The 19715-nt window shown below is 40.8% G+C and overlaps 1 protein-coding gene across 2 annotated transcripts in view; it reads right to left on the reverse strand.

The window, feature by feature from the left end:
• Positions 1-19715, reverse strand: part of UBE2U (ubiquitin conjugating enzyme E2 U) — a 58810-nt gene that overhangs the window by 5284 nt on the left and 33811 nt on the right. The window contains exon 8 of one of the 2 annotated variants that reach the window (XM_002715946.5): positions 14768-14849. The exons of the other annotated variant lie outside the window; for it this stretch is intronic. Within the exon in view, the coding sequence (XP_002715992.3) occupies positions 14768-14849 (82 nt within the window). The remainder of the gene's footprint in view (positions 1-14767; positions 14850-19715) is intronic. 2 annotated transcript variants of the gene reach the window in all.

Raw genomic sequence — 19715 nt, forward strand, 5'->3', positions numbered from 1 at the left:
ACGTCTATTACAGGAACTTACTCTCACGTTCTGGAGGCTGAAGTCTAGGCTCCCGGTGAAGTCTCCAGGTAACAGCCTTCTCTTGCTTCTTCCTAGCGCCTACTGGCTCCCAGCAAACTTGGCCGACAGCTGCACCCCTCCCTTCTCTGCCCCCATCATCACATGGTTCCTTCCCTGCATGTGTCTCTCGTGTGTCTTCTCCTTTTCAGAGGCTATCAGTCATCAGATTCAGGGCCCTCCTTAATCCAGTAGAGCCTCATCTCCATTAATTACATCTGAAGAGATCATTTCCAAATAAAATCAGATTGTGAGGCTTGGGGTGGGGTGGGGAAGGCAGGAGTTTTGGGATAGCACAATTAAACCTTCTTTTTTTTTGGTTAGTTTGGTCAATGATGTATCAATTTTATTAATTTTCCAAAAAAAAAGCAGCTCTTCATTTAACTGATCTTTCCTATTTTTTTTGTTTCAGTTATGTTTATTTCTTCTCTAATTTTTATATTTCTTTCCTCCTCCTAATTATGGGTTTGGTTTGCTGTTCTTCTAGATCCTTGAGATGCATTGCTAGATCAATTATTTGATGCCTTTCCAATTTCTTGATGCAGGCACCAATTGTTATATACTTCCCTCGTAGTACTGTTTTTGCTATACCCCATTAGTTTTGATTTTTTATCATCGTCACTCATTTCTAGGAATTTTAAAATTTCCTTTATGATTTCTTTTATGACCAACTGTTCATTCAGGAGCATGTTGTTCAGTCTCCAGGTATTTGCATATTTTCTAAAGTTTCTTAAGTTATTATTTTCTTTTTTAAAAAAATATTTATTTATTTGAAAGTCAGAGTTAAACAGAGAGAGGAGAGGCAGAGAGAGAGAAGGTCTTCCCTCTGCTGGTTCACTCCCCAATTGGCTGCAAGGGCTGGAGCTGCACTGATCCGAAGCCAGGAGCCAGGAGCCTCTTCCAGGTCTCTCATGTGGGTACAGGGGCCCAAGGACCTGGGCCATCTTCTACTGCTTTCCCAGGCCATAGCAGAGAGCTGAATTGGAAGTGGAGCAGCCTGGTCTCACACCAGTGCTCATATGGGATGCCAGCGCTTCAGGCCAGGGTGTTAACCCACTGTGCCACAGTGCCGGCCCCCTTATGTTGTTAATTTCAAGCTTCATTCCATGGTGGTCAGAAAAGATACATGGTATGATTTCAATTTTTTTGAATTTGCTGAGACTTTCTTTATGGCCTAGGGTATGGTTTATCCTAGATAAAGTTCCATGCACTGATGAAAAGAATGTGTATTCTGCAACTGTGGGATGACATGATCTGTAGATATCAACTAGGCCCATTTGGTCAGTAGTGTAAATTAGCTCTGTAGTTTCTTTGTTGATTTGTTTGTCTAGTTGATCTGTCCATTGATGAAAGTGGGGTGTTGAAGTCCTCAATTATTATTGTATTGGAGTCTATATCTCCCTTTAGATCCATTAACATTTGTTTTAAGTACCCAGGCACCCCCTGCATACACAGCACTGCATGTGTATGCATTTACTATAGTCACATCTTCCTGTTGAATATATTCCTTAATTATTACATTAGACCCTTCTATGTCTCTTTTAACAGTTTTTGTGTTAAAGTCTAATTTTGTCTGATATTAGTATGTCTATTCTTGATTGTTTTTGCTTTCCATTAACATGGAATGTTGCTGTGGATTCGTTCTGAGAGGAAGAGCGCAGTGGGAGCAAGAGGCATGGAGTCATGACACAGACACCAGGAGTCGGATGAAAGTGGGCAAGAGGTGAACAGCCCGCAGACTCGTTTATTTCAGTTGGTACAGCAGCTTATATAGCCAAGGCAGCCAATCCGGTCAAGGGGCAGTTTATGCTCTAACCAATCACTGCCTGTTGCCAGGCAGGTTCTTTTGCCAGGTGGGTTCCAAAGCCATTCCTGAGTAACTGATGCTCACTTGCCAGTGGCCATCTTGGCATGGCCTTCTCATTCCACCACAATGGAATATCTTTTTCTTTTCTTTCACTTTCAATCTTTGTTGGTGAGGTGTATTTCTTGTAGGCAGCAAATAGTTGGGTCTTGTTTTTTTTTTTTTTTTTTTTAAATCCATTCAGCCTATCTGTATCTTTTAATTGCAAAATTGAGACCATTTACATTCAAGATTATTATTGATAAGTAGTGACTTTGTCATGCTATTTTCCCATAAATACTCCTATTGTTTGTTTTGGATTTCCTTTGCAGATGTACCAGGAGACTTTCTTCCTTCACATTCTTTCTCAGTGCTGACTGTTTCTTTGTGTTGCATATTCTTAAGAATCATTTGTAAGGCTGGACAAGAGGGAACTGATTCTTTCAATTTCTGTTTTGGGAGGTCTTTATTTCACCTTCATTTATAAATGAGTTTTGCTGTGTACAGTATTCTGGGTTGACAGTTTTTTTTTTTTTTCTTTTAGGACTTGGACTATGTCTCTCTATTCTCTCCTTGCCTGAGGATTTCTCATGAGAAATAAGCTGTCAATCTTATTGGAGATCCTTTAAAGATAATCTGGTGTCTGTCTTGAACATTTTAGATTCTTCTCTATGTTTTGCTTTAGAAAGTTTGATTATAATGTGCCATGCTGAAAGCTCTTCTGATCATGCCTATTAGGAGTTCCATGTGCTTCCTGTACTTGGATGTCCCTATCTTTCTCAGATTAGGGAAGTTTTGTTTTTATTTCATTGAATAGGTCTTCTTATCCATTCTCTTTTTCCATACCTTGAAGAACTCCTAAAATATGTATTTTTGGGCATTTCATAGTATACCAAAAATCTCAAACACTATTTTCAGTTTTTCTGGTTTTTTTTCTTCCTTTTTTTGTCTATTTTCAAGGATTTGTCTTCTAGCTAGGATATTCTTTCTTCTGCCCACTGTCTTTCCACTGTATTTTTTGTTTGACATATTGAATTCTTCATTTCTAATATTTCAGTTGATTTCTCTTCAATATCTCTATCTCTCAGCATTAATAATTATTTATTTATTTGAAAGGTGGAATTACAGAGGCAGAGAGAGAGAAAGAGAGAGAGGTCTTCCACTCACTGGTTCACTCCCCAAATGGCTGCAACAGCCAGAGTTGGGCTATTCCAAAGCCCGGAGCCTGGAGCGTCCTCCAGGTCTCCCACATGGGTGCAGGGCGCAAAGACTTGGGCCATCTCCCACTGCTTTCCCAGGCCACAGCAGAGGGCTGGACTGGAAGTGCAGCAACTGGAATGCGGATCAGTGCTGCAGGCAGCGGCTTTGCTTACTTCACCCCAGCACCGGCCCCATGTATGGATTTCTTTAACTCATGAATTTGCTTGTCATTGCTTCTGAGTAATCCTATAATCATTCTTTTGAATTCCTTTTCAAGCATTTCATTAATCACTTCATCTTCACATTCTAATATTGAAATGTTGTCTTCCTTTTGGGGAGTCATACTGTCTCATTCATGGTTCTTGTATTTCTGTTTATTTGTAGGCATTTGTGGAAACACTTGCTGAGTTTTCTCCTCTGAGGGCTTTTATCTTTGAAATATGCCTCTTTGGCTTAGTGGAGTCTATATTCCTCCAGAGGATATCCAGAGAGGTGTGCTGGAAGCAGGCAGGGAACTCGGGCCACTGCTCAAGGGTGGGGAAAGAGTCCAGAGCTATACCAAGTTCAGTGTGGCAGATCTCTTTTATCATCAGGAGGGAGGAGGGTATGATCACATCGCTGGCATGATCATAGCTCAGCCCTCTCTGCCAAGGTGCACCAATGGTGCAGGGCGAGCCCACAGTGGTTACACACCTTACCCATGCAGGCACATGAAATACATAAAGGATCTCTGTGCTCTCAGTGTGAGCATAGAATCCTCTGGGATGATCCACCCCAGGCACTCAGGGAACTTGAAGCCTCCAAAGCCAGACACAGTAACTGCCCAGAGACCCAGCCACACTCCATGTCCTATCACACTGAGAATTCCCACAGTCATAGTGTGCAGGGATCTCACAGTCACAGGGAGCAGGGAACCCACTGGCAGCCCCATGAGCTTCCCCTGTTCACAGAGACAGCTGTGATGTGTCCCAGCTGCTGGCCTGAGAGAAGCTGTTCTGGGCTCTACTTGGCAAGTCAAGTCTGGGCACCTTGATAGGGTGAGGGCAGCAGAAGAGAGGGGAACACTTCACAGGCCTAAGAGGTTGCTCCACCTCCACCAACCCAACCCTCCAGGCCAGATTCAAAGTCAGTGGGGACCATGGATTTATCCCTCTGATAAAATCCTACAGTCACACAGGGCCCGGCAGTCTCTACTCGGCTTATTAAGATGGTGCTTCCTTCCTGCCAGTCACCAGGCACCCTTTAGGGGACGGGAAGAAAGCAATGTGCTCTCCTTTCAAAGGGTTAGGTGGGTATCCTGCCCCTGCTAACCCTCTAGGCCGGACTCAAAGTCAGTGGAAGCCATGAGGTTCTCCCTCAGGCAATATCACCAGTGCCACAGCTGCCATAGGGTCCTCTCACCTTGATCCAAGAAGATGGCATTTCCTCCAGCCCTTGGCTGTGGGTGTAGCTGGGAATACCCCGCTCACTGCTGCATGACTGTACCATCCCCACTACTCCACAGCATCTCTCTTCTTTCTGTAGAATTTCCACTGCAAACTTCTCTCCTGCTATCCCCTGGGAATGCAGTTCCTCCCCTTTTCTTCTGCTATCTTTCTGTGGTCAGAATCAGCATGTCTTTTTCCTATTCAGCCATCTTGAATCTCCTTGAATTTTTCAATGTTAAACTTCAGTTACATTCCTGGTATAAACCCTAATTTGGTCATGATGAACTATTATACTTAATTATAGTTATTTACTATAATTAATCATGACCAAATGCAGTTTATACTAGGACTATAATCTTGATTTGGAATTTAAAAAATCAAATGATTTTAAAATATACACATACACACCTATAAAAGATGATTTTTCAATTATCTTTTTGAATTTGCCACATATAAATGGATTTACAGATTTTTACACTGAAATCAACTTATATTTTAATTGCAGTTTACATAAATTTTTTGAAGTAGCCCTCTTGCTAAAAGTTTGCATCTATGTCTATGCAGTGTATTGATCTGTAGATTTCAGATACTGTTTTTGGTTTTGCTATTGAAGTAATGCTGACTTTATTTGTTGAGAGGTGTTCTATTTTCTGAAAGAGTTTGAGCACATGGGTAATATGTTTTCCATACGCATGTGGAAGAAATCTCCAGTGAAGCCCTTTGTTGTCCTTGTGTGAAGGCCTTTAACTAAAAAGTCAATGTATTCATTAGATAAGGTATTATTCAGGTTATACATTTCTTTTAAAATGGGCCTTGATAGATGTTGTCTTCCAAGAAATTTGTTCATTTCATTGGTGACTGAATTTATTGGTTTGAAAAAAATCTTTCTCTTCATCGTAGAGATATATTTTCATTGGGTATAAAATTCTAGTGTTGATAACTTCTTTCAAGTGCTTTAAAATTGTCATCCATTATAAGTTGGCTTGCCAGGCTTCTGTCATGAAGTTGTCAGGAAATTATCTTTGCTTCTATACATATAAGATGTAGATTCGTGGTATTATTTTCTACTTTTAAGAATTTTACCTTTATATCTTAATTATAGCAATTTGATTATGATGCCCATTGGTACAGTTTCTTTATAGATTCATTTGGCTTCATGGTATGTACATTAATAGCTTTCATCAAGTTTGGAAAATTTTCCATCATAATTATTTCTTCAAAAAAATTTTTTTTGTCTCCCTCTTCTGGGACACCAATTCCCTCTATCCTACATCGCTCAACATTGTCCCAACTCAGTCAACAGCTCAGTGAGGATCTTTTCTTCCTTTCAGTCTTTTTTCTTTTGCCCATTTTTAAGAGTTTGTATTGCTGCACTTTCTGGGTCAGGAGTCTTTTCTTCTGGAGTGTCTAATTTGCTGCTCTTCTCAGATATATATCTCAGATATATATGTATATATATTTAGTTTTCAAAAAGCTTTATTTTTTTGAGAGACAGAGTGAGAGAGAGACAGATAGAAAGAGATCTTTCATCTGCTGGTTCACTTCCCAAATGTTTAGGTTTGTATTACCAGGAAGCTGAATAGGAAGAGTGGCTCCAACCAGGGCCTCCAATATAGAATGAGGGAGTTCCAAGGGGTAGTTTAACTACCATGCTGCAATGTCTGACCCTTATTTATTCCTATCTATAGTTTTCCATTGGTCTTTCTTATTTTTTCTGTTTCTTTCTTTATTGTATTAATATTTTTCTTTAACTACTTGTGTATATTTTATAAGACATATAATATTCACTTTAAGTTTCCTATCTATTAATTCTGTTATCTTTATTTTTATGGATCTATTTATATTGATTTATTTTCCTTCTTTTGGTAATTTGCATTAGTGATAATTTAAAAATTTTATTATTTTGAAGCGCACTCTCATATAACTGAAAACACAAATTATAAAAACAAAAATGTTTAGAATCATTGAATGTGGTGGAATGAGAAGGCCATGACAAGATGGCCACTAGCAACAGAGTCTGCCTGGCAACAGGGTGTGATTGGTTAGCACACAGACTGCCCCTTGACCAGATTGACTGCCTTGGCTATATAAGCTGCTGTAGCAACTGAAATAAATGAGTCTGCAGGCTGCTTGCCTCAGGCCTGCTTTCACCTGACTCCTGGGATCTGTGTGGTGACTCCGTGCCTCTTGCCCCCACCACCCACCTCCTCCCAGAAACGAATCCACAGCAACAATTGAAGAAATGTAAATTAAATTACTATGGAGTGAAAGGGAGGGGGAGAGAAAGAGAGAGTCAGAAGAGACCTTCTATCCTCTGATTCACACTCCAGATGATCACAACAGCTAGAGCAGGGTTAGACCAAACCCAGGAACCTGGAACTCCATCCAGGTCTCCTGTGTGGATGGCAGGGCCATCTTCTTCTGCTTTCCCAGGTGCATTAGCAGGGAGTTCGATCAGAAATGGTGCAGTATCACAGATAGCAGCTTAACCTGCTGCATCACAATGCTGAGCCCTGGTGACATGTTCTAGGGGAACTACTTGGCCCCCTCTCCTCCTCTGATAAAGCCCAATCACATGTGTCCTTGGGCACAGAGGCCTCCCCCTCTTACTGCTGCTCAGGGGCAGAAGATGAGCAAGACCTAAGTTGATATGTGTTTCCTATTTTTCTGGTCAAGGTGAGGACAGGAGGGTAAAGGAGGAGGGAGAGTTGGGGAAGAGAGAAGTTGGGGATAGAGGAGGGAGGCTCTCAAAACGTATGAGCAGACCAAAGGAGCAATTCTCAGAGGGAAAACAAATGTCATATATGTGTTTTTGACTCATATCAAAACTCTTTCAGGAGAGAGGAAGTGGGGGAGCAGTCTTAAGCTATGGTACCTTGCAATGCAGGAGCTTCCTCTAGATCTGTGCTACAACCAGAAATCTATGGTGAAGTTTTAGTGCTACAATCTTTTTAAAAATAATTAATTTTATTTGTTTGAAATATAGGGACAGAGATCTGCCAGCCACGGGTTTACTCCCCAAATGCCCACAACAGCCAGGGCTGGACTAGGTTGAAGCCAGCTGCCTGGAACTCTATGCATGTCTCCTGTATGGGTGACAGGGATCCAAACACTTGAGTCATCACCTGCTGCTTCCCACAGTGTGCATTAGCAGGAAGCTGGAATCTGAGGCAGAGCCAGGATTCAAACCCAAACACTCCGATATGAGATGCAGGCATCCCAAGCCGTGTCTTAATGGTGGAACCTGATGCTTCTTCCTAGGGCTAAACTCTGAGATAGAAATTCATGAAATGAATTATATCTGTAAGGGGCCTCAATAAAAAGTGTGAAATTCATAACAAACAGTTGAAAGAATTAGGTATGTTAACTCTGATGGAGAAAGCCTGGGTTGTGGTATCAGGCCTCGGTTTGTATTTCAGCTTTTAAGTATATTAACTTAGGAAACTTTATTTTTTATTTTGAAAAAACTGTTTCTGCACAACTTCTTAATAAAATGGACATAATTTCTCATTTTATAATTTCTCATTTTAGTTTTGCAGACACATGTAAAAGCATGTAGTAGGCATTCAATAAAATCTATTAAAATCTGGAATGATTGAGAATCATAAGATGTTAGATGCAAGCAAGAAAGAAGATTAGAGTTATTTGAAGACTTTTGAAGTACCAACCTCTATCTCTAGAACACCCAGTCAGAGGCTATATAGATACCTTGAAAAAGTTACTTTTGAAAAAGGAATTTTCCCCTTCATCTTTATTTTTTTCACATGTCTGTATTTTAAAATATAGGCAGTATCCATTCTAATGCTAATTCTCTCTTTAACCACAAGATGGCACTCAAGTTTCAATCTTTAGGGAATAAAAACCCTAGCATTCCTCCTTAAAAATTAACTAAATACGCAACTCTGTAAACCTATAAAAACAAGGTTTAAATTCAATAACCCCGATAGGACAGCACAAACACACAATCAGTGAGTATACTCAGCAGGAAGGTTTTCTACAGAACGGAGTAAAGAAACACAGGTATGCTAACATCAAAATTACTTGTTTTAGTGAGTTCACATACCCACTTACAATAATCAAACACTAAAGAAACTTAAAAATAAACAAGGAAAAAGGAACAATACAATTTGATATTGATGGGAAAGAAAAAACTACTTTTCCACAGAAATTAGATTTGATTTGCATTTACAATGGGCAGGCAATACTTCTTTGTTTACCTGAAAATCTTAAGTTCTTAATAAATACATATTAGTAAGTAAGTAGGATATACTTTAGTTTTTAATTTTCAAACAACATTTGTATTTATCAATAACATCAAGCAAACTGGTTACTCTCTTTCTGCCTCAGTTTCTCTCATCGGTTAACCAGAGATGATAGCACTTCTGCCAAGGGATCCTGGGGTGGCAGCCAGCTGAACTGGGCGGCTAGGGGCCTTGTCTTGAAGTGGTGGTGGCAGGTGAGCAATGTGGGCTGCCCTGGAGTGGAGGCTGACTTGAGGCTTTGGAGGAGTTTCAGGGATATTGTTGTGGGTTGCACTTAGAGGTATGACTGTCACCTCCCCAGGTGGCCAGCATCACATTAGGAATGAAAGGACTTAGCCTGCTGTTCCCTGCTCCTCATACCTCCTACGTAGAGATCTGGGCAACAGTCTTTTCGAAGAGTACATGGAATGCAAAAGTCCACCAGACTTAAAAGCTACTACTTAGACTACCTGCTGATTGGCACAGCTTAGATTACTGGTACAGATTTTTTCCTTTATCACGACCATTAGGTATAGGGTATGATACATAGTTTTATGTGCACATAACAAGAATACTCAAAAGAACAGCTTTCACTGCTTTCTGATATCATATCTTTTACTATTTCTCTAGAGGAAATACAAACTACTGATTAGATTTTTGATTCATATCCTTTCCTGTGTCTTGGTAGACATAAGCATTTGCCTGAATAGCCAAAAGATAGTCAAGGCAATCGGAAAGAAAAAAGACCTCAGAAATGAGCACCAAATGAAATGATTGACCAATGAATATTTATGAACTGTTTATAATGACAATTGGTTTCTATTAACAGTAACTGAAACATGTGTAAAGTTCAAGAATTTGCATAAAATATTCAAGACTGTCATTTAGATTTCCAGTTTTCAATCACTGTTTATGACTCTATCCTAGAACTCCTACAATAGAGCCATAATCTCTGCATTAGAATGGACCTTAATAGAAGTCTACAGCTAAGGTTGATGTTTTCTTAAAATTAACTGCTTTCACTTTTAGTCCTAATTTTAAATGGGGAACAGGGTTAAGTATGTACCTTTCTTTTTTAAAAATTTATTTTGTTTTTTATTTTTTAAAAAAGATTTATTTATTTATTTGAAAGTGTCAGAGTCAGAGTTATACAGAGTGAGAAAGAGAGGCAGAAGAGAGAGAGAGAGAGAGAGAGAGAGAGAGAGAGGTCTTCCATTCGATGGTTCACTCCCCAGATGGCGGCAGTGGCCAGGGCTGCGCCCAGGCGAAGCCAGGAGCCAGGAGCTTCTTCTGGGTCTCCCACATGAGTGCAGGGGCCCGAGGACTTGGGCCATCTTCTACTTTCCCAGGCCATGACAGAGAGCTGGATTGGAAGTGGAGCAGCTGGGACTATAACCGGCGCCCATATGGGATGCTGGCACTGCAGGCGGCAGCTTTACCTGCTACGCCACAGTACTGGCCCCAAGTATGTGTCTTTCAACAAACATTAATTGAGTGTGTACTTTTTGCCAGGCACCATGCTAAGTACCCAGGCTGCAAAGCTACACTATTGTCACTGCCTTGGTCACTCTCCAAGAACATACGCATTGCCACACCACAGGTGTTGAAAGACACAGGAAAGAAGATGGGCAACTGGGGAAGCCTGAGCATGCCAGAGAGCATTTCTCCAAGACACGCTGGAGCTGGCTTTTCCTGCCATCCTCATGACCGACTTTTCCAGGCAGACAGAAAAGGGAGTGTGGATGGGAAAGGAACCACAGGCACAATGGGACTAAAATGCAGGTGGTCCTGGTAGGTGTTGTTTCCTAACCTGAGAATGAGCATTTTACAGTTTTTACATGTCTCCAAGAGAGATGATTGTTCTCTGGATAGTTGGCAGGCATGAGGTCCATCTCCCCCTTTCCTCAGGAACTAGTATTTATTGAATGCTCATGTGCCATCACTGTACGATCTTATCTATTTTGTAAATATCTATGTATTTTCATTTTTATTTGAAATGCAGAGACAGAGAGATGGTCAGAGATCTTCCAACTGCTGGTTCATACCCCAAATGTCTGCAACAACCTGGGTTGGACCAGGTTAAAGCCACGAGCCCGGAACTCCATTCAGGTCTCCCATGTGGGTGGCAGAGACCCAAGTACTTGAGCCATCACTGCTGCCTTCCAGGGTGTGCATTAGCAGGAAGGTGGATTGGAAGTGGAGAGGCTGGGACTCAAACCAGGCACTCTGATATGGGACACGGGCACCACAAGCCACAACCTAATTAATCACTGTGACAAATGCCTGCCCCTGATTTTAAAATATATGACCTCATCCCAGAGATTCACTATAATAACAACTCTGCAAGGTAGGTAACGCCATCTCCCTTTAGCACACAAGGAGGCAAGTTCAGAGAAGGTAAGAATTCTCCAAGATCTGTCTTGCTCAAAAGCCCATGCTCTTTCTCCATGCACTTCATTGAACTGGTGCCACAGCAGACAAATCATGAATAAGAACAAACCTTTTGAGTACTTACCATGTGCCAAAGCTGTTGTGAAACATTTTTTTATATATATATATTTTTATTTTTTGACAGGCAGAGTGGACAGTGAGAGAGAGAGAGACAGAGAGAAAGGTCTTCCTTTTGTCGTTGGTTCACCCTCCAATGGCCGCCGCGGCCGGTGCACCGCGCTGATCCGAAGGCAGGAGCCAGGTGCTTCTCCTGGTCTCCCATGGGGTGCAGGGCCCAAGCACCTGGGCCATCCTCCACTGCACTCCCTGGCCACAGCAGAGAGCTGGCCTGGAAGAGCGGCAACCGGGACAGAATCTGGCGCCCCGACCGGGACTAGAACCCGGTGTGCCGGCGCCTCAAGGCAGAGGATTAGCCTAGTGAGCCGTGGCGCTGGCCTTGAAACATTTTACATATATTAATTTATTTAATCCTCACAAATTCCTTGGGAAGTAGGCATATTATAACCTCCATTTAGTGGCTAAAACTGAAGCTCAAATAAGTCAGGTCTCATGCTCAAGGTCAGGGAGCTGGTAGAGCTAGAAGGCAAATGCAGGCAGTTTGGCCCCAGCACCCCAAGGCTTAAGCACTGCACATCCTGGCTTTTAACTCAGTCCAAACCCTAACTCTATATAGCCTGCAAAACTCTGCTGAGAAAGATATTCCAGGCAGAAGGCACAAAGAAAACTTCTATCTCCAAACAAAAGTGACAAAAGATAAATTTGTGTGGTTTAAGAATGGGGTATTGATTGATGAGGAGGGCAGGGAGAACAGAGGAAAGGATAGGACAGTAACACAGAGCTAGGTTTCTCTTCTCTCTCAACACTGTGCAAACGAAAGTGTCTCAGCCAGCATTTTCTGTTTTATTTCATTTGTGAGATTTAAAAAAATTATTTATATAAAGGGAACAAATTTCATGTATTTCATGTATACAGTTTTAACAGCATAATGATCCTTCCCACCCTGCCCTCTTTCCTCCCTTCACTCTTCCCCACCCTCCCGCTTCCTCCGTTTTTTAAAAAATTTTTACAGTGATATATTTTCAACTTACTTTATAATCACAAGGTTAACCCTCCACTAAATAAAGAATGCATTTTCAAATGCTTATGAAAAGTAGAGTGATGCATAATGAGATTATATAGTGATATGGTTTGATATGGTTTTTGTCCACCCAAAGGTTCATGTGTAGGAAATTTGGTCCCCAGGGTAGTCTATTGGAAGATGGTGTGGACCTTTAAAAGGCAGGGCTAATGGGAGGTCTTTGGGTCAGCTGGGGTGGTCCATTCTGCTCCTGGTTTAAGAAGTGATCACTTGGGGCTGGTGCTGTGACGCAGTAGGTTAATCCTCCACCTGTGGCACTGGCATCCTATATGGGTGCAGATTCTAGTTCTGGCTGCTCCTCTTCCAGTCCAGCTCTCTGCTGTGGCCTGGGAAGGCACTGGAGGATGGCCCAAGTCCTAGGGCCCCTGTACCCGCATAGGGGACTGGGAAGAAGCACTTGGCTCCTGGCTTCGGATCAACGCAGCGCTGGCTGCAGCGACCATCTGGGGAGTGAACCTACGGGAGGGAGATCTTTCTCTCTGTCTCTCCCTCTCACTGTCTGTAACTCTCTCTCAAATAAATAAATAAAAATCTTTTTAAAAATTTTTAAAAAAGTGATCACTTGCTTGCTCTCACCATTGCATCTGCACCATGAGGTGACAGAGCCAAAGGGTGGCCCTTAACATTGCACTTGAGTTAATGCTATTTGGACTTTGAACTCCAAAACTATGAGCTGAATACACCTCTTGTCATCATAAGTAGCCTCTGACAGCTAATACGTATAGCATGCACATAAGATCAGTTACTCATTTGCAGAGATCCCCACTAATTTTCTATTTGAGTCTTGTGAAATGAATTTTTTACCATACGTCATGTACTTTGATGAATGCAAGACTTCTGATAATTATATGAAAGGAAGTTGAATTTCACCATTCTTTGGGTCTTTACTATATTTTACATGTTTACATACTTAACGTTTATGCCACATTAAAATCTAGATAAATGTAATCTGTTTTTAAAGTGTATCCTTAAACTAATCAATACCAAAATTTACAAAAAGCAGATAGCATTTGATCTAAATAATATATTCTCATCAACCACCAGATGGCATAAGGTGTGAGGGTTTTATTCTGACAGGGTCACTATGCACATGATAATTTGACCTACAAGTTCAAAATAACATATTTGAAAAAATGTTTGAACACTCAAACTGTTCACAATTATTTTAGCCATATGTAGAAGTGGATGAATAAGTTGAAAATGACATGGTCCTACTTTTCCTACATTTTTGGGTTCTGTGGGATGTTGGCATTACATAATGAATCAAGGATCAAACAAAAAAAGCAGTTCTGTTAAAGGAAATCAAAGAGGAAGTCATGTCAAAGCAAAATTAACCTTATTTTCTAAGTGAGTTTCTACAACTCAATAAGAAACTTGAAACGTGCCTTCAAAAAATGAAAACATGCTTGTATTCCTTCAAATTCCGCTTAATAAAAACTTTTTTACTGCCTATAATTTATCTTGAAAGCACAAAAGTATCTAATGCAAAAGTTTTTCTCTGCTTTGAGCTGAAGGAAGTTTTTGCAGAAGTCAATTGAAAAAAAGAAAATCTAACTTAAAATCCAATCCAAAATATGATGTTAAAGGGCAGGGAAATTCACAGGTATTTCACGAACCTCAATTTCTACACAAATTTAAAATACAGCATGCTATTTCTATGAATCCTGTATTTCACTCGACACTAACAGTAAGCTGAAGAGTTAAAAAATGAGGGGGATGTCACAGTTGGAATCTTCAATTCTCTAGCTTTAAGGTGGCATATATTCACTGAGCACCTTGCAAACAGCACCCTGTGTAAGTGGTCACTGTGCAACCAGTGCCCCAGAGCAGAGATGGAATCTCCACTCCAGCATGGTGAAGCACAAAGACTGTCTTCAAAAGGACAAGAGACCAAAGATTTATGGTCCCCTTTTTTTTCATATGGCCCAAGACTCATTGATTGCTGAAGATATTATAATAATTTATTTTGATATTTTTCTACATACTTCCTCACTAGATTTGATGTATTTGGTTCCTGCATGAGGAGGAAGTTAGAGAAGGATGAAAAGCTAACTGAAGATATGCGGTTTCTGCTGCTGCTGTTGTTGTTACTATTTCTAAGGCACACACTGATGGAGATGAGATGGATGGGAGGAAGGGAACTCATGGGGAGGGCGTTTGAGCTTTCTGCACTGGGGCCCGTGTCCTGTCTCCATCTTTGGCATCCAAGACAGAGCAGAGGTATTTCCCCCCTGAGTTCACATGAAAGGAAGAAATGGAACTTTCTTCTCCTTATTCTTAGGCACAGAAAAAGGCAACAGTTGTTATTTCCAAGGGTTTATCCTGATGGTTCAGTTAAGTAGTAGAAAATGGAATAATGTGCATTTCGAGTTAATGGGATAATAAATTCAAGGCACTTAACATTTCTTACTTTAATTTCCATTCTTTAGGATATTGTAGATCTATTTTCTTCCATTTATAATACTGTCCAAGGAACTCTGGATCTTTAAGCACTGAAATGAGAGCATTAGAAAAAATGAGCTCTGCATACATTCTTTAATAATAGTTAAAAGTTGAAAATAATTCACTTCTCATTAAGTTGATATGTGACAATAAGATACATTATACGGTTCACATCATGTTACAGTGCTCTGAAACTCCAAATTTCTTCCTTTTATTGGTATTTTATAAGATGTTGTTTGAAATAAGTAGATTGTGACTTGAAAATTGTTTTCACTATAATGACATTTGTTTACAGATCATTTGTGTTGTTGAATAAAATTTGTAGGAGGTCATTGTTTGGACTGTGCTCCTGCATAAGCCCCCAAAGACCAAAGCAAAATGGAGGCACTCATGCTAAGTGCCTCGCAATCAAGCTGAAATTTTAAAGGAAACAGACAAGCTTTTCCTAAAAGTAAGAGATTCCGAGCAACCAGTTAGAAGGGACCCCGTCAGTCTCAGGCAGCATAAGGAAATCTCCTCTGCTTTAATGGTTACAAGAAAAGTAATCTGAAGTAACCTGTTCTAACCAATCTATTTTTTCCCTTTTATTCTGTCTTTTTGTTCCTGTTCTACTTGCCTTATAAAAACCATCTGCCCTGCCGTGCACACTGGAGCATGGATCTGTTCTTTAGAAGAGACGCTACCTGATCCATGAATCACTGATAAAAACCAACTAGATCTTTAAGGTTTTTTTTTTTTTTTTTTTTGGACAGGCAGAGTTAGTGAGAGAAAGAGAGAGAAAGGTCTTCCTATTTCCGTTGATTCACCCCCGAAACGGCCGCTATGGCCAGCGCGCTTCGCCAATCCGAAACCAGGAGCCAGGTGCTTCCTCCTGGTCTCCCATGTGGGTGCAGGGCCCAGGCACTTAGGCCATCCTCCACTGCCTTCCCGGGCCACAGCAGAGAGCTGGAATGGAAGAGGAACAACCGGGACAGAATCCGGCGTCCCAACCAGGACTAGAACCCGGTGTGCCGGCGCCGCAGACAGAGGATTGCCAAGTGAGCTGCGGCGCCGGCCTGAAATTTTGTTTTTTAACAATCATAACAAAATATTGAAATAATTCATATAGAAATCACAGACATCACAGTTTAACAAGTTTACACTTGAAGTAGAAAAATAAGAATCTTGGAGCAGGAAGAGATATCTTTAAAAAAAATTATTTTCATCTACTTGAAAGGTACTTGAAAGAGACAGAGAGAGAGACTTTTGTTCACTGGCTCACTCCCCATTATGCCTACAACATCCAGGACCTTTGATCCAGGTCTCCCACATGGGTGGCAGGGATCCAAACACTTGAGCCATCATCTGCTGCCTCCCGGGATGCACTGGCAAAAAGCTGGATTGGAAGTGGAGTAGCTGGGACTCAAACAAGCACTCCAGTATGGAATGCAGTTGTTCCAAGTGGTAGCTTAACCCACTGCAATAGAAGGTGTGCACTGAAATTACAGATCTTAGGATCTCAAACAGATGAGCACCCAGGCTCTGAATTATTAATCCTTTGCCAACAACAGAAAACGCTCCATGTTGTTGTTGCGAGACCACCCATTCTGTTGGCAGATAATAAGGGCTACAATGTCCTTCCTTAATCTTTATCCTGCAAATTTCTTCTGGTCCTAGTTCTGACCTCTGGAGCAAAACTGAGTGAGTTCGTTCCTCTCCCACGAGTGAGAGTCCTCTTCTTGTATTAGAGCTCAGGTCCTTCGACTTTTTCTTAGGACACAATTTTCCAGAGACTTAGCCATCTTTGCTGTTCTGTGGTGAACTTTGTTGATGTTTCTATTCAGTATGTGTCCAGAACCAGATCAGGAGCTTGAGTTAGTTTGAATACCAAGGGCATGAGTGTTTACTACCTCCCCTGACCTGTGCACTATGTATCTATTAATTCAGCTCAGATCTGCATTAGTATTTTCCAGAAATCACAGAATTATGAACTTTATGTCATCAATCAAAATCACAAAAGATTTTTTTTAAACCTACTGTGATTAAGGCCCTGGTAATGCTTACTTGATATACTATTAAGTCAGATCATATTCCCACAAATACTTATCTATCTCCTTATCCCTTATCATTGTTCTGAGTTTACAGTCTTGAACTATTTAACCAGCCAGGGTCCCTCAGTCTTGCCCTTATCTGGGCTTCCTGTAATAATCATTAATTTACTGCTTCTCCTTTAGCTTCATGGTATTTTCCATTGATAGATAAAACACTTAAACTGAATAGTTCTTTTCTTTTATTAATAGTACTGGATTTCCACCAGCAATGTTCCTAGCCTTCTTGCTTCAAACACACTAAAGAACACATATGTAAATATTCTTGTAGAATTCAGTAATACTCTTTCATTGCTATTTCGTATATATGCTCTGCCCTTTCATTACAGAAGCAAATCTGAGCTCCCCAGAGTTCTTAGTGAGGTCTCATTATTTCCTTTACACAATTATAAAAACTAACATTAATAGAATTCTTGCCATGTGCTGGACACCTATAAAGTAGACATGCAGTGGTTGCCGTTATTATACCCACTTTACCAATGAACAAACAAAGAAAGATTGAGTAATATCTTCTCATCAGGAATCTTCATGATTCTCAGTCAAAATTTAACCTTTCTCAAATGCTATTGCCTTTTGAGACTTCCATTCAGGGGTAATTCATATCTTTCCTCAAATTGTTTTGAAATTGTCTTCCTTACATTTTATATTGGAATATAGAGGGCAGTCCCTTTCCTGTATATTATGAAACCCCAAGTGATGTGTCATTTTTCCTAAATAGTTCCACTAGTTTTCTATCATTAACTCATTTTATGCCTTGCTTTCTCTACCATCTGAGAGATGAAAATGCCATACAAACTTTTAATACTTCTCATATTTTATCCCTAAAATTTTTTTCACTCATCTGACTCCTAGCACCTGCCTATAAACTCTCCAAAAAGTTCATCATGACATGTATCATTTTGCCTCCAAAACTCAGCCAACTGTCTAGACAGAGAAGATGGCCAGGGATCTATGCTGATTGGAAAGAAATAATGAAGATGAAGAAACAGAGAAGAACAGAGAAAGAGAGCAGAATTTTAGCAAAAGCTCTGAAAATTAAAATTCATTATTGCAGTTTGCTTCTGTAGCGGTTTTGTAATCTGTGGTAAGAAGGCATTCTCTTGCTCCATAGCAAAGTTCTGATTCCCTGTTGTTCTTTCTGAGGATTACTGGGAATTACTGGGCTGGGCGTGTACTCTTTTTTTTTTTTTTCCCCTGACACACCTCTTTTCCAACATTGGTAGAGGTTGACCTGAGATTTTTATTCCCCACTGCTACAATTGTTTACATCAAAGAAATACAACAGCACCAACTGGCTGCAGCAGGTTTTATTTTCACACATAGGATCTCATATTGACCATTGAGTCACTTACAGGTAGAACATCTTGTCAATCAGTAGAAATGAAGAAGTAGAAAGAATTTGGTAACTACCTTAAACTCTCTTACCTGTACGTGCAAAGGCAGGGCTAAGGAATTTCTGAATTCTGACATCATGTTCTTCCCACTAGAGCCTTCCCAATCTTGGTTGCACATTGTAGTCACCCGGGGAGCTTTAAAAACTACTACTACCTGGTCTTACTCCCAGGGAACCTAATGTAATTGGTCTGGGGTGTGCCCTTTATATTGGAATTTTTACAAGCTCCTCAGGTGGTTCTGATGAGCAGTCAAGACTTCAGACCACTGCATTGGAACCAGGTGATACTGCTTCTTGCATCTAAATGTGTTTCGGAGAGACTTGTTCTTATTGCTGGCTCAACGACTCAGAGAATCAAAGTTTCCTAGGGTGAAAGCAAGCATCCCCATGATGCTTCAGGCTGTTTGGTCTGCTTGATGACAGCAAGCAAACATCAGGAAGCCTACGCTCAATGTTACCGAGCACACTGGTCTGAAGGAATGCTTTGCCTCTCACATAAACATTTCCTTATGGGGATCATATTCTGTCGTTAAGGCGCTATTGCCCACAACCATATGTATTCGTTTGTTCTCTGCCAAACCTTTTAGTTGCCATTCTATAGTGATGGACAGAGAACAATGGATCACTGGTACATTTTCCCATGTGATTGCCTCAGTTAAGTACTAAAGCATGTAATTATTGATGAATTTATTGTATATCCTTCAGAGCCTGAACTTACCTGTTGTATTGTACAGAGGTAACTTTGCTATCCTATGATGGAGTCAGGACAGTCATGATAGAAAAAGCAACAAAAGTGGGGCCAGAGCAGCTGGTTTCAGTCTCTGGACCATGGCCTACTTAGTGAAGAAAAATCACATTCACAGAGTGCTCACTGTGTGCTTCCATCCTGTGAGCTACATCCTCTATTTATTCTTGCTTTATGGATGAGGGACCTGGAACATGCAGAGGTTAAGTAACTTACTCCATGTCACACAACTGGTAAATGGCAGAGCCAGGCCTAAACCCTGCAATCTACCTCCAGAACCCACCCTCTTTTGCCAGTATGTGATATTCTTCCTCACATGTGCGACCTTGGGTAAACTACTGCTTGTCTTGGTTTTCTCGTTTGTAAAACAGGGTAATAATATTAATGCTTAGCTCACAGGGCAGATATGCTACTGTGCATGACATACATTAGATATTCAATAAACACTGGTTGAATCAATGAATAAAAGATTGATTGGGGTGGTTTTTAAAACATACTAGATTTTGGGGCCAGCACTGTAGCGTAGTGGGTAAAGCTGTCACCTGCAGTGTCAGCATCCCATACGGGCGCTGGTTTGAGTCTCGGATGCTCCACTTCCCATCCAGCTCTCTGCTATGGACTGGGAAAGAAGTAGAAGATGGCCCAAGTCCTTGGGCCTCTGCAACTGTGTGGGAGACCTGGCTTCGTATCA

Source organism: Oryctolagus cuniculus, chromosome 7 (assembly GCF_964237555.1).
Source record: "Oryctolagus cuniculus chromosome 7, mOryCun1.1, whole genome shotgun sequence".
Lineage (NCBI taxonomy): Eukaryota > Metazoa > Chordata > Mammalia > Lagomorpha > Leporidae > Oryctolagus > Oryctolagus cuniculus.